At 42.0% G+C, this 14584-nt stretch overlaps 1 protein-coding gene across 1 annotated transcript in view; it reads right to left on the bottom strand.

The window, feature by feature from the left end:
* CNTNAP1 (contactin associated protein 1) overlaps positions 1–14584 on the bottom strand; it is a 941217-nt gene that overhangs the window by 213844 nt on the left and 712789 nt on the right. The window contains exon 17 of the mRNA XM_044054679.1: positions 5349–5567. Coding sequence (XP_043910614.1) covers positions 5349–5567 — 219 coding nt within the window. The remainder of the gene's footprint in view (positions 1–5348; positions 5568–14584) is intronic.

Raw genomic sequence — 14584 nt, 5'->3', positions numbered from 1 at the left:
TCCCAGTAAGTTGTATCACTTATAGAATTTGCCCATGAAAAATAGAGTGCATGCAGAAGGTTCTGACCTGCATCAGTGTTGCTGTATTATTTTATGGTACATTTTCCCAGTGCTTCATATCCCAAGCGCTGTTAGCTGCCTAGTGGATTTCTTCAGTCCTACTCTCTGTCACATATCACAGTATTACAATATCAGTGGACAACCTCATTAAATGTGATAATGTCTGCAGTTTTAATTTCACCATCATTTTATTTATTTGTTGTTCATGTAAGTGGGCTGATTTGCAATGGACATTTGCAGTTATGACCTGGACCATGAGGCAGCAAAAGTGATCAACATGCAAAAGATGGTGTAGCATAAGGAAGGGGTACAATAAAAACAGTCATGACTGTATGAACAAAAGGTCCAATGTGTGTATGCTACCAAGTACCACGCTAAAAGAAATTAAGTAATGCACTAAATTCTAATGCAAGATGATATTATACATACTAATGTATTACCTAAAAAAGGAGTTCTCAAGATTTGCCAAATACATGATTCAGAACTGTAGCTATTTTTCCTGTATAACAGATGCAGTTCCCTGAAACAATGGCAAACAATAGTTTTGTGAATGCGATTCCACTGCAAAAAGGTTAAAGTGGAAATTTATGAGCTGCATTCTTTGCCTCTTCTGCTGCCTATGCAGGGGCTTCATCTCATACTGTGTTAAATGGACTACAACTGTAGGCTCTAAAAGTGTTAATCTTAAACTTTAATTCAAAGCACGGCAGTGTTGCATTCAGTAACTGAATCAGTAGTGCTATAACAGGGTAAGATTATACCTCAGTGTAGTTATTCCTTTTACATAAACATGTGTACACATGACTAAAAATAGTATCTACTTTATTAACTCAAATATCAGCTGCTCGAGTTTCACCCACTCACTGTTGATAGTGTAATTCACAATACACTCCTAACTAGCACTGAGTTAAACAAGACACACACACAATCGCACATATGCAGAGAAACTCACACAGCCCCATTCTCCTGATCACAATCACGGGCACACTTATCCATAGACACACACACACACACACACACACACACACACACACACACACACACACACACACACACACACACACACACACACACACACACATACTATAACAACAAAACCAGTAGAAACCATAGATTGGTTAAAAATAAAACGGATAAAAATTAACTGACCAATAAAAAGACAAAGCACGGGAGAATCATACAGTTTCTTAACAGCCTTCATCCTTAATCAACTGAGGACTTCTTTAGAATAATCTAATACATCAAATAAGAAAAGTGAATAGGACTAAACAGTTATGTGAGCCAAATGTTCTACCAATACTTATTCAATTAAGTTAATTCAAGCATTAATTAACAAATTACACTCATTATCATCCCACAATAAATAAATAAAAAATAATGAAAATTAAGTTTAAAATATTAAAAAGTAATATTAAATCTTCATAACCTTAAAGCCCTTAATTTCAATGCACTATTAATAGACACTGCATCATTCAAGTCAGGGAACGTTGTTGCTCCTAATAATAATTGCCAGTGTAACTCCCTCTGTTCAAGGACCCTTAATGTAAATACCCCATAAATAACCCTCCTATTGCAACCACACATATGCACACATGCACACAGAGACACAAACACTAACACACATACACAAACACACACATGCACGCAAACACACGCACGCACACGCACACACGCACACATGCACACACGCAAACACGCACGCACACACGCATGCACGCGCACATGCACGCACACACACACAGATGCACACACACACACAGACATGCACGTGCACATGCATGCACGCACACACGCATGCACGCACACACACTCACTTGAGCAAATCATCCATCTCCATGCACCTACATACACAACCACACACAAGTAAATGCACACATTCCCCACAACTGTCTGCCAAACTCCCACACTTACCTCTAATGCGATCCCACTCACTGAAAGTAATGGGTGAATTTGAATGTTTGGTAGAGTTAATTAATTTGGCCACTTCAGCTCAAAATCAACTCAGAAAACCCAACTAAACCTGTAATACTTTGGAACTATTCTAAGGCAAACTACATCATATTAAGTGACGGTTTGTCAAAATTCAATGCTCCGCTTAACCCTGAGACCACAGCTACCTATACAGAATTATTCACAAATACCTTGCACAAACATGCAAATGGCTGCATAGAGGCTGCCATAACTACCAGAAGTAAGCCCAAAGCAAACATAAAAAACAAACTCCACTGGTTGAATCCTTAACTCAACAGGGTATATAACAAAAGAAAAAACTTCATGGCCAAAATCAGAAAGTGCAACTTTTATAAAGAAATGAGCTCTCTGATTCAATGAAACAAGAAATTAAGGGAACTAATTAAGTCTAACAAGGCCAGGTACAAGTTCACGATAGCCTCTCAAGCTAAGGACAATCACAAGGCCTTCTTCAGCAATATCCTGAACCTTAAAGGTAACACATGGCAGTGTATTGAACTGGTGGTTAACAGCACCACCTTCACTGATCAGGGAGACATAGTGAATCCACTAGCCAATAAATTCAGCTCAAACTTCACCCCCACTGTCCTCCCTAGTTACCCCCCTGTGAAATCCCTACTAACATACTTCCCCAACTATTCACAGGGATTAGGTTCTGGCAGTGCTCACTATGGCCAAAAACACTCTCTCACTGGGCCATGACAGTATCCCTGGTTGCCTCCTGAATGGTCTAAAACATGACCTATCAGAACCCCTTGAGGCACTCCAACTACAGTCTCAAAGCAAGTTATGTGCCAAGTAAATGGAGGACTGCAACAGTCAGTCCTCTAAATAAGAGTGGACCATCAGCAGACCCCAAGAACTACAGACCCATCAGTCTGAGAAGTCTGATATACAAAGCCATGGAGCAAATAATCTTGGAAATGATCAACAAGGACATTGGCAACCCACAGACAATGGACCCTTCCCAGCTTGGTTTTGTTAAAGGAAGATCGCATCTACTTAACCTGGTTGATTTCTTCAAGAAGGTCACCAAGGCGATGGATAAGGGAAAAACAGTGCATACCACATACCTTGACCTGGTCATGGCATCTGATACAATACCCACTCAGGTATTTTTGACAAAGTCTCCAAACCAGGCATAAATCCTGACATACCTCACTGGACTGCTGGCTCACTCACTGATAGGAACCAAGAAGTTAGAATTGATGAGACCACCTCCATCAAAAGTCCGGTCATCAGCAAAGTACCTTAGGGCTGCATGCTGGGTCTGCTCTTGTTTGGCATTTACTTCTCAGAAGTCAAGGCTAATGTCAAAGGCCTTTGGCTCACAAAGTTTGCAGACAACTGTAAACAGGGAGCTTCCCTCATGACACAAACATCTTACAAGAGACAAATGACTGGTGCCAAAATCAGGGTATAAAACTCAAAACCAATAAATGCATTATAATCCCCCTTTGGGAAATTGTCCACCCAAGTTAATTGCTCCATCAGTAAAACACAGCTAAGAGTCGAACCTGAAGTCAGGGATCTTGGAACATATGTAGGCAGTAATCTGGCTTTGACCAACCTATAGCAAAGATAATAAGACAATCTTTCTATGTCACCCAACTTAAAGGTAAGGGTATGGCAAACAGTTCCAAGGAAGTTATAGTATCACTCTACTCAGCTCTTATCAGACCCCATCATTGAGTATAATGCCCCCTTTGGCATGTACCTAACCAGACACTTGCAACAGTTGGAATGTCCATAAAGGTTCCTCACGAGGGGAATCCAGAGCATGTATGCTCTGTCCTACAAAGATTGCCTGAAGGCCCTGTCTCTATACTCAGCATCCTAAAGGTTCCTGAGAGGTGAGTTATGCCTGGTACATAAGGCATCATCAAATCCATCCCTGATGGATCTTTTGTGCATCTGCAAAACAAACAGCACTAGAAACGCTTGATCCAGGAATTTGAACTTCACTTTTAACATAAACAGAACATGCTGGAGGGACAGATATGTGACCCAATGGATCCCCGTGTTATGGAATACGCTCCTCATCCATTGGAAGCAGAGGTCATTCCTAACCCTATTCAACCAAAACCTTGACCATTGGATTGGAACTCGTAAATTCACCCCCGGTCTGGCTCCCATATCTCTGATGAACTGATGTTGTCAGTAAGTATAATGTTTCACCAATTAACACCCCCCACAACAATTCACTTAGCTACCACCTTACTAACATTCTCCCCCTACTAATAGATATCCAAGGTACTTGGGGACAAAATTTGGTTGATGCGCACAGCTAGCCTTATAAAAGCCCTAATGGTCATTAGCCTTGTAGCAGCCTATGAAACTATGAAATTGAGCTAACTTACACAGCTAGCCATTTTTATGAATTGCTAGGCCATGCAAATGCCTTACCACAGGCATTTCCAGGGGAGAACACATGGCTAATTATCAAAGGCCTTTCCCTTGGAATGACTCATTAGCATGTAGTTCAACCGAGGAGAAAGACAACTAAGGTGATTCTACAACCTGCTTAGAATCACTGTGGAAGGCCTGTCAGTGAAATAGAAAGGCCTACTTCTAGTCAGAAAAAAGCAGAGTTAGGGCTTAACACTGGTGATAGCACTTTGTGAATCCAAGGGATACACACAAGGAAACCACATGCTGCAAAGACTCCTAGAAACTTTAACTTTAATAAGTGCTTTCATCTTTAAACTCAGTAAAATTTCATCAGATAATGGAAACAAAGGTGTAATCACTTAAATAAGTATATGTAGTCATGTGATTCATGTGATTAAACAAATTACAAAAATTTAAAAGGACAATCCTATATAAAACACTAATACATATATTTATTAAAAATAGGCCAAAATGTAAACTATAAGTATCCAGCCACATATTTAAATACTAAAAAAAAATCTATATGCATATGTACACAGCATAAGAAAAACACAACCAATAATAAAACCCTGTAAAGCAGAAAAATGTATAATTAAATACATCATATACTCAGAAATCTAGAAATGTAAACAAATATATAAAGAATGAATGAATACCTGACTTATCTTTGTAAGGTTTTCAATTTCAAAATAGGCATAACTGAAATATGTTCATTTAAAACTGGCCACACATAAGAGTTCCAATAAATCTGCCAATATTAACTCCCTCTGGCTGGATACTTATAGTAGGAATCTTGATAGGAACCAGACACCATTTTCTGCCCAACAGGAAAACTGTGATATGACACAAAATGTTCAGAATAATTACTATTTTCCTGTGCAAAATTACATTACTGCACAATTTCAAGGAATGTGTTTTGGGCTTACCTACATACATGGGTTTGGTCAAATTCAAATGAACATAACTCTGAGGAGGTGCCCGTCTTATGACCCACGGTAATTTATCAACCTTAACCCTTGCTAGCTTCACATTGATCTCTGCTTTAACTTGGTGCCATTCGTCGTCATTCAGTGGCTTTGGGGAGCGTACTGTTAGGTTTTCATAGCCATCTCCTACATCAAATGCAAATCCCACTTCAGATGAAGCTAGAAAAGAAAGAGGAGGTAGTGTTAACTGAATGAACTATCAAACGTGCATTATCATAATCCTCTTCATCATCATTATCACCATCCATCATCATCATCATCAAGCCTTTTTAGGCTACAACTAGGCACTTTAGTCTTTATTCAGAAAGACTTCTTCAGAATGGAAATTACCCTTATAACAAACCACAGAAGCATAATGACTACCAAACAACATGATGGGCAGAATTTTTATTGGTCAAACATACTTACATAAAATGATTTTGACACAAACAACAACACTGCTGCCATTCTTTACTGATATGTTGGGAGATCCCTCAGCATAAAAGCACTTGGAAATACCACAGCAGAGAGGAAGCTTGATGAATGACATTGTTTCCATTGATTCAGATCTTACAACTTTGTCATCATTATTAAGAGACTGTTTCAACAACACAACTATGTGTAAGCCAGTACAAGTTAATGCAAAAACATTTAACAATTCTAGTTTAAGTACACATAAGCTTACAAATGAGAAGTCAAATGTCTAATTAAATGGCATTAGTTTTGTACCCAGTTGTAGAGTGCATATTGGTAAGAAGTTGATGGAACTAAACTTTTTTTCATTTAAACTTTATTTACATGATCTATTAAATTGCATTCCCTACCAGTTTTTGAAGAGGCATATGAGGCAAAAGTAAGAAAAAGAAGTTATGTCTTACCATAACGTTCCCTCTGTGTTGTTGATCTTCGTTCACTCATTACTGATGGGTTTTCAGTTCTGTCCTCGGAAACGAGCTGGCCAATATCAAGCTCGCATCAACCAAAAACTCTTGAGCCAAGGTCCTACCCAGAATGCTCTACTCTCTGTCAACTCAGATCGAGTTTTCAAGTTAATAGATAAAAGTAGAGGCTACCTCTGGTCATAAAAGACCTATCAGAAAGGAGTACATAAGATCAAACAAGAACCTCCGGATGGGGGAAGGAGGGTGGGAAGTAATGAATGAATGAAGATCAACAGCACAGATGGAACATTATCATAAGACATAACTTCTTTATCTGATGTTGTTAATCTTCATTCATTCCTTCCTGATGGGACAGAGTCCCCAGCTACCTGTACTCCTGGGTGGCCCTCATGGAAGGACATTCCTGAGCACCATGGAACCAAAGGAAGCTCTACCTCTGGAGGCCAAGTCCAATTGTAATGAAGAATAAATGTATGAGGTTTAGCCCAAGTTGCAGCTGAGCAAATATCATGGAGGAAAGCCTTAGCATGGAAGGCTGCTGAAGTTGCCAAAGATCTTGTAGAATGTGCTTTGACTATCAGGCAAGGTGAGATTGCTTTTGTTGTAGATAAAGGTGATAAATTCTCAACTATGAAGCCAATGTAACTTTTGATACAGGATGACCCCATCTAGGTCCAGAAAGGGCCAGAAACAGTTGGTCTGATTTATGGGTAGATTTTGTTCTATCCAGATAAAATCGCATTTGCCCATGAACATCCAAGGAGTGCAAGCAATACTCTCCCTTGTTAGAATGGTTAGGAAAGAACACTGGGAGATCAATAGACTGGTTGATAGATCGCTCTGACACCACTTTTAGTAAAAAGGTAGAATTGGTTCTCAGTGATACCCTACCTTTATGGAAGATAAGATAAGGTGGTTGATGCATAAGTCCTGAAGTTCTGGCAATCGTCTGGCCGATGTGATTGCTATCAGAAACAAAGTTGTCCAAGAGAGATATTTTACATCACAAGAGGACACAGTTTCAAAGGGTGGAGCTGTTAAAGCTTGCAGAACCAAAGCCAAATCCCAACGTTGTACGCATTCTCTGAAGAGAGGTTTTAGGTAGATAACCTGTTTCAAAAAAGTCTTACAGAGTCTGTGTGACATAAGTGAAGAATCTTGAAAACCAATATGAAAATTCAAGATGGCAGCTAAATGTAAACAAATAGTAGAGGCAGACACCCCACAGTGGAAAAGATGTGACAAGTAATCTAATACCACCGAGACCGGGGCTGACAAGGGGTCTATTTGCTTATCTGCTGCCCATAGAGAGAACCTCTTCCATTTGTTAAGACAGATTAGTCTGGTGGACGATTTATGAGATGCAATAAGAATATTGCACACAGGGGACGAAAGGTTTTCATGCCTGGCAATCATAGGAAGTGGAGAAACCAAGCTGTTAGTTTCAGGGTTGTTAGATTGGGGTGAATCACACCCTGTGGATGGGAGATCAACGTTGGTGATAGATTTAGGATCCATGGTTGATCTAGCAGGTGAGGCCAGAGGAAGGGAAACCAGACTTGTCGAGGCCAATATGGAGCAATGAGGATTACTTTGCTCTTTAACTGTCGTGCTTTCTTTAGAAATTTAGAGATGAGGGGAAGAGGTGGATAGGCATAAAGAATACCTGATGGCCAATGTGGACTAGAGCATCCCTTGGTGACTGTCCCCGAGGGGGGATCAGGGCAAAGTAGTTGCTGCACTTTTAGTTGGTTGGGGAGTCAAATAGGTTGCAGCAAGGCTGGCCCCAGCAGTGGAAGATTTTTGCCGCTATCAGAGGATTGAGGGACCACTCGTGAGGCTGTAGAATGCACCTGCTCAATTTATCCGCTATTACGTTGGAGCTCCCGGGAATGTGCATTGCAATCAAAAAGCGGTTGTGGGCTATCACCCATTGCCATCTTCTCAAGGCCTCTCGGCATAATGGGTAATATCTGGTGTCCCCTTGTTTGTTGATGTACCAGACCACTGACATTGTCTGATTGGATCACAATAGTCCCTGATGGATGTATGGAGTGAAATGCTTGCAATGCTAAAAGCACAGCCCTCAGTTCCAGGACATTGACATGCAAAAGGGCCTCTGTCTCTGACCAGGTGCCTTGATCTGAGTTTCCCTGACACAGCCCCCCCCACCCCATCATGGAGGCGTCCATGGTCACTGTGGCTATCGGTAGATGGGGGGTGAAAGGGCGAGACCATTGTTGGGGATTTCAAAACTTCCACCAGAGTAAATCTTGTTTGCATCTCTGAGTCGCACTTATTTGAAAAGACAAAGAATGTTGCAGAGGGTACCACTGAGTGAGAAGTAGCCATTGAAGAAGTCTCATGTGGAATCTGGCTAGGAGACCAATGGTGATTGAAGCTGCCATTGATCCCAATAGCTGAAGTACAGATTGAGCTGGGGATTTGCGGTGACAGAGCAACGGCTGAACTTGTTGTCTTATTCTCTGAAGTCTGTGTTCTGGAAGGGATGCTGTGTAATTTCTTGTGTCCAACAGTACCCCTATGAATTCCAAAGACTGCGTCAGGGTTGTGTTGGATTTCTCCCAGTTTATAGTGATTCCCACACTTCAAGCTGTTAAGAGAGTATACTGCAGGGCTTCTTCCCATAGACGCTTGGTGGGGGTGGTAAGGAGCCATTCGTCTAGATATGGAAACGCCTGGAATCCTTGAAGTTGCAAGTGAGCGATAACCACTGCCATGCATTTTGTGAACACTCTGTGGGCTGTAGAGGGACCGAAGGGCAGGACTCGAAACTGGTAGTGACTGGCTCCTATATGGAAGCGGAGGTATCTTCTTGAGTATTTGTCCATCTTTACATGGTAATACGCATCTTGAAGATCTACAGAGCACATCCAATCATCTTCCAGAAGAGAAAGGATAGATTGAACCATGAACATCTGGAATTTCTCTGTTTTTACAAATTTGTTTAGTGCACTGAGATCCAGAATTGGTCTCCAGTCCCCTGTCTTTTTTGGCACTAAAAAGATCTTTGAGTAAAATATGGATCCTATCTGGTCTGGGGGAACCGTCTGGATGACCCTTTTTTGTAGCAGCTTTTTGATTTTGTGTGCTGCTGTTTCCCTTTGAGTGGGTGGAATGTCGGTTAACACTCTTGAAGAGACTGGGCAAAGATGGAAGGGGATGTGATAGCCTCTGGATATAATCCACTGTACCCAAGAGTCTGTTATCTTTTGTCAGGCAGCAGGGTACAAGGCAAAATGAGCCCCGACCGCTTCCAGAGGTGAGCAGTCGGGCAACACTTCAGGAGCACTAATTAGGTTGGCCAGAGAAAGAATCTCTGGAACCCCAGTTTTGTGGAGCTCCTCTGCCCTGAAAGGGGCATCTTCCATTGGAGTTTCCCCCTCTGCCTCTAGAGGAAAACACAGCATGATTATCCCAGAAAGAACTCTGTGATTTCTTGTGCCAGATCTTTCAGCTCCTCTGATTTCTGGAATAGAATCATTGAGGAGTGGAGTGTCTGACACAAATGGCAGACAAGGTCTTGCCATGTTGTTCACACCATGCCAGCATATCCTTGACACTAGGGCCAAACAAAGAAGTGGCCTCTATGGGGGCATTCATGAAGGAAGCCTTAAAGGAGTCTGCAAAGTCACAAAGGCACATCCAAGCATGTCGTCTGGTGACTATACCTGTGTCTGCCGCTCTAGCCACCCATTCCATTGTGTGAGAAATAAGACGCATGGAAGAGTTGGAACTGGACTCTAGGGTGGCTATCTGAGAAGCCACATTATCACGGACTTCATCAGAAACAGCTCCTGCCAAGGTTTCAGAGAGCTGGTTGATAAGATCTCACTGAAGCCTGGTAAAATGTGCCAAAAAATTCAAAGACCTTACGACGAAGTTCAATGAAGCAAACACATGCTTCCCTAATCTGTCAATTGCCCGGGACTCCTTGTTGGGCAGATGGACAGTTTGGCTCTCTTTTGCCAAATCCTTCTTAGCAGCAGCTGCCACCACCACAGTGTCTACTAGGAGACCATGTGACCAGTGGGGGTGCTCCATGGGGGGGGGCGATAAATCTTGTCTGGCCTCTTAGGTATCACTTCCACGGTATCAGGAACCTTCCATGGGTGCTGCACGATGAGCTGGATGAGCTCATTGGCAGGCGGGGTGACACAGGAGGTAGGGGGTCGGGCACAAAAAGCTTGCAGGAATACGGATTCCACAGAGGAAGTATTAGAGGGCCTCCAGTCACCCCTCTGTCTAAGGATCTCAAGGATGTCACCAAAGGACACCTCATCAGAGGGTGACCATGGGGACCCTTCCCCATCATCAAAATCCATATTTTGAGTCAATGACTTCTTAGTGGAGTCCATGTGCTTCCTCTTGTATGATGCTTTGCAGGACTCATCCTCAGTGGGAGGTTCTGTGGAAGACTGCAAAGAGGGGGTCTCCTGAGGAGGAGAGACCTGAACCTCTTGTGCCTGGTGTCCGGGGCTTGAAGCTTGTGGCAGTTGTGGCACAGAGGGGGGAGAGGACTCTGAAAAATGAGCTTTGCCAGCGGAGTCAAGCACCCTCTCCATGGCCAGGAAGGCTGGCCCACCCAAGGAGGGATGGGAGCCCAGAACCGAGCACGACAGCTCTGATGAACCCACCCCCAGACCAGGAGTCTCAAGAGGACTGTGAACAATAAGAGAGAGAGCATCCCTGGAAGGTGCCACTGAAAAAAATCGGTGTGGAGCCAGAAATGCCCTCCCCAATGGCACAGCCACTGGCCTGAGACGAACCCAATGCCCAGTGCACCAAGGGCTACAAGGATGACTCTGGTTCCAAAGTGAGATCCACTACTGGAGTCAGAGGGATGGAAGCTGCTGTCGGAGTAATAGGCTTCGAGACTTGAGTAGAAGTCGAAAGAGGAGTATACATTGGGGTTTGAGGCAAAATACACTCACCTAAATGAAGGAATGTGGACTTTGATGGTTGAGAGAGACCTCTGGCCACAAACAACTGGTCAACAAGCTGCAACACATCCTGCTCAGAAAGACACTTGGTTGACCTTATGGAGAAGGCTGATGGCAATTCTGGCCTTTCCAGGAAAGGACTATACTGACTGCTTGCAAAAGAATCCAATGAAGGGGAATATTTGGTCATTGCTAGTTCAATAGCTGCATAGCTCGGAGCCGAGGAAGTCTGCATGGAAGAAAAAGGTGTGGAAAAAGTCTGTTCCAAAGATATCGATGCCATGGTAGTTGAAGGTGTCTGCACTGTAAAGGCAAAGGTCTGCCCCAAATGGTATGGTGCCGTAGTGGAAAGTGTCAGCACTAGCAATAAGGACGGTGCAGAAAAGAACTGCACTGAAGTACATGTTGGTGCTGAAAAAGTCTGTGCCGTGGAGTATAGAAGAGTCATACTTGGAGCCGAAGGTGCCAAAGGGGACTGAACCTGTATTAACGGTGCTGTTAGGGGTTGCATAGTTGTCTGCACTGGAAACTCCGGTGCCGATATCGATAAAGGAGACATGGCTGTAGTCAGGATCATTTGGGGCAGTGCTGAGCCTGGAGCTGACAGGGTCACAGGTGGCAGCCCTGGAGTAGTAATCAATTTCACCTTCTTGTGAGTCGACTCCTTACAATCTCCAGAGGGAGAAGGGAGTGACTTCAATGAAGAAGAGGAAGGATGCCTCTTGTGGAGTTTAACAGAAGGGGGTGAGCCCTCTGACTCAGAAATAGTCTCAGAGAAAGAAGACTTGAGGAGACCTTCCAAAATTAAATTATTCTTCCTCTTGTTGAGGGTCCTGGTAGAGATGTTTTTACAGATCCCACACGGAGGATCTACAGTCAAGTGGGAGACATTAAGACAGTAGACACATAAGTCATGGCCATCGAAAAGCAGTAATTTACTGCCGCAATCCTTGCACTGCTTGAAACCAACGGAACTTTTCTTATCCGACATAGCTGTTGTGGAGAAGAAGCACAGTAGCAAAAGGAAGAATAACGGCTACCCAAGAAAAGGGTAAAAAGAGAAAAAGAAGGATTACCAACGATGGTAATGAAGAATTACCACAAGGTAAGAAAAGAGGGTAATAAAGGGAAAGGACTAAAGGGAGAGAGTCTAAAGTGTGCGACAGGGTAGGGAAATATTAGAATAAACTTTTGAGAAAATTTTAGAGCAATAACAATATATAAACTGTCAAAAAATTAGACACTTAGCTGAGCGAGTGGCTTGGCAAGGCTGTTCAGCAATGCAGCAAATGAGATCTGAGGTAACAGGAAGTAGAGCATTCTGGGTAGGACCTTGGCTTGAGAGTTTTTGGCTGAAGCGAGCTTGATATTGGCTGGCTCAGTTCCAAGGACTGAACCGATAACTCATCAGTAAGGAATGAACGAAGATTAACAACATCAGATCAGTGCTTTCAAGGCTGCCAGAATAAATATTTTACAGTTTATCCATAAATAAAAATGTGGCTTTTTATTCATTTTCTTGAAATGGCAATCTGCGAATAATGAAAGTGGACAAGGAAGAAAATATAATGCTGATAGACAAAACAAGGTATTTGAGTGATATGAAATGTATATTACAAAAAGTAAACAAATACAAATTAATTACATTTTTTGACATTAACAGGATGTATGAAAATTGATTTGAAGCTCTTGCAATTATTGAACACCAATGTTATCCCTATAAAACTGTAGAAATTTCTGATTGTTGAAAAACCTAAAGTGCTCCCATTTTCTGGAATACCCCAAATCCACAAATCTGTTACAAACCCTCCATTTAGATCCATTGTTTCAGCCTTTCTCCATAAGTAGTTCAGTGGGCAGTCCTGGGGTAAATTTTCTGTTTCCTATCCACAGATTCAATATCTGCTTGAAAATGGACAGGGATGAGGTTTGTTGAATGTGAATGATGAGTTTGTTCCAGAGCAGTGGTACTGTGACATATACTGGTTCCTTCACAACATTCTGTTGATGTTGCAGAAGAGGATTAGATCTCTTCATCAGATATCTCTTAGCAGTCTGTATCATACCAAGTATAGTGACAAGGCTTTCAGTCAGACCATGTAGGACAAGTTGTTAAGGTCTCATATCCATTTAGTGAGGAATCTCTGTGGGCATTCCAGTTGTTGCATGTGTCTGGACACTTACATGCCACAGGTGATATTATCTCAATGACTGGCCTAATAAGGGCCAAGTAATGGGGAACAATGACATCCCTAGATCTAGACATGATTGCTTTGTTTATAAGCTATGCAATACAGAAGGACTTCCCTTCAACAATGGGCACCAAAAGTTAGGTCACTGTCCACAATAAGTTCCCAAATCCAAAAATCTAGGTCAACTTTGAGGGGCATATTGTCAATGTGTTTAATTGATTTCACAAAGGATACAATAATGCACTTTTTGGCATCAAGTTTCAATTCATGATTTTGGCACCAGTTATTTATTTAGGATAAACCTTCCTGCAGGATAGCAAACTCATTTGGGGATTCATTGACTGATCCTATCTTGCAGTATCTGCAAACTTAGTCAGCAAAAGCCCTTTGATATTGGCTTTTACTTCACAGAAGTAGATACCAAACAGGAGAGTTCCCAGCACATAATTGTGGGGGACTCCACTGGTGACTGATATCTTTTAGAGGTAACTTCCTCTATTTTGATTTCCTGCATCCTAGCTGTAAGCCAGTTTGCAATCTAAAGGGTAACATAGGGGTTTAATCACAGTTTATTCATCTTTGGTACCATGCCTTTGGTGGGGGTGGGGGTGGGGGGTGGATTTATGTCAAAAACTTTGGTCATGCATGGGTGCCTGCAAATTACCTATATCAAGATTCTAATTAGTCTCACTAGGGGTAATATATAATTACCAACCATGGGTGGGAAATGCCAATCTAGCCCCAGTTAAAATGGCCTATAAAGGCACCTAGTCAATACTTACCTACACTGGATATAGATTTTGAAGGAGGAATTTTCTGGGTTAAGGATTTTTATATTGCAAGCCCTCAGAATAGAGGTCTCGAAAAGGTTAGAAAATACTTGAACAGTATTGACGTTGTAATACAGCTCATCCATTTGTAATATGTATTGTAAAGAACCATTGTGTCAATGTTTGCATATTGTTTTATATAATATTTTTCTACTTTACAAATATTACAACTAGATGAGCTGCAATACAATGGTTGTCATGGTGACCCCATCTTTTGCAAATCTTGTTCTTGATCAGTGGGTACAAGAATGCATATTAAAGTCAGCATACTGGGAAAGTGCTAGGGTCTATACTTGCTACATTAATGCC

Source organism: Protopterus annectens, chromosome 13.part0, assembly GCF_019279795.1.
Source record: "Protopterus annectens isolate FY-2018-M chromosome 13.part0, PAN1.0, whole genome shotgun sequence".
NCBI lineage: Eukaryota > Metazoa > Chordata > Ceratodontiformes > Protopteridae > Protopterus > Protopterus annectens.
The sequence above is the reverse complement of the archived record's forward strand: the minus strand, read 5'-3'. Positions and strand labels throughout refer to the sequence as shown.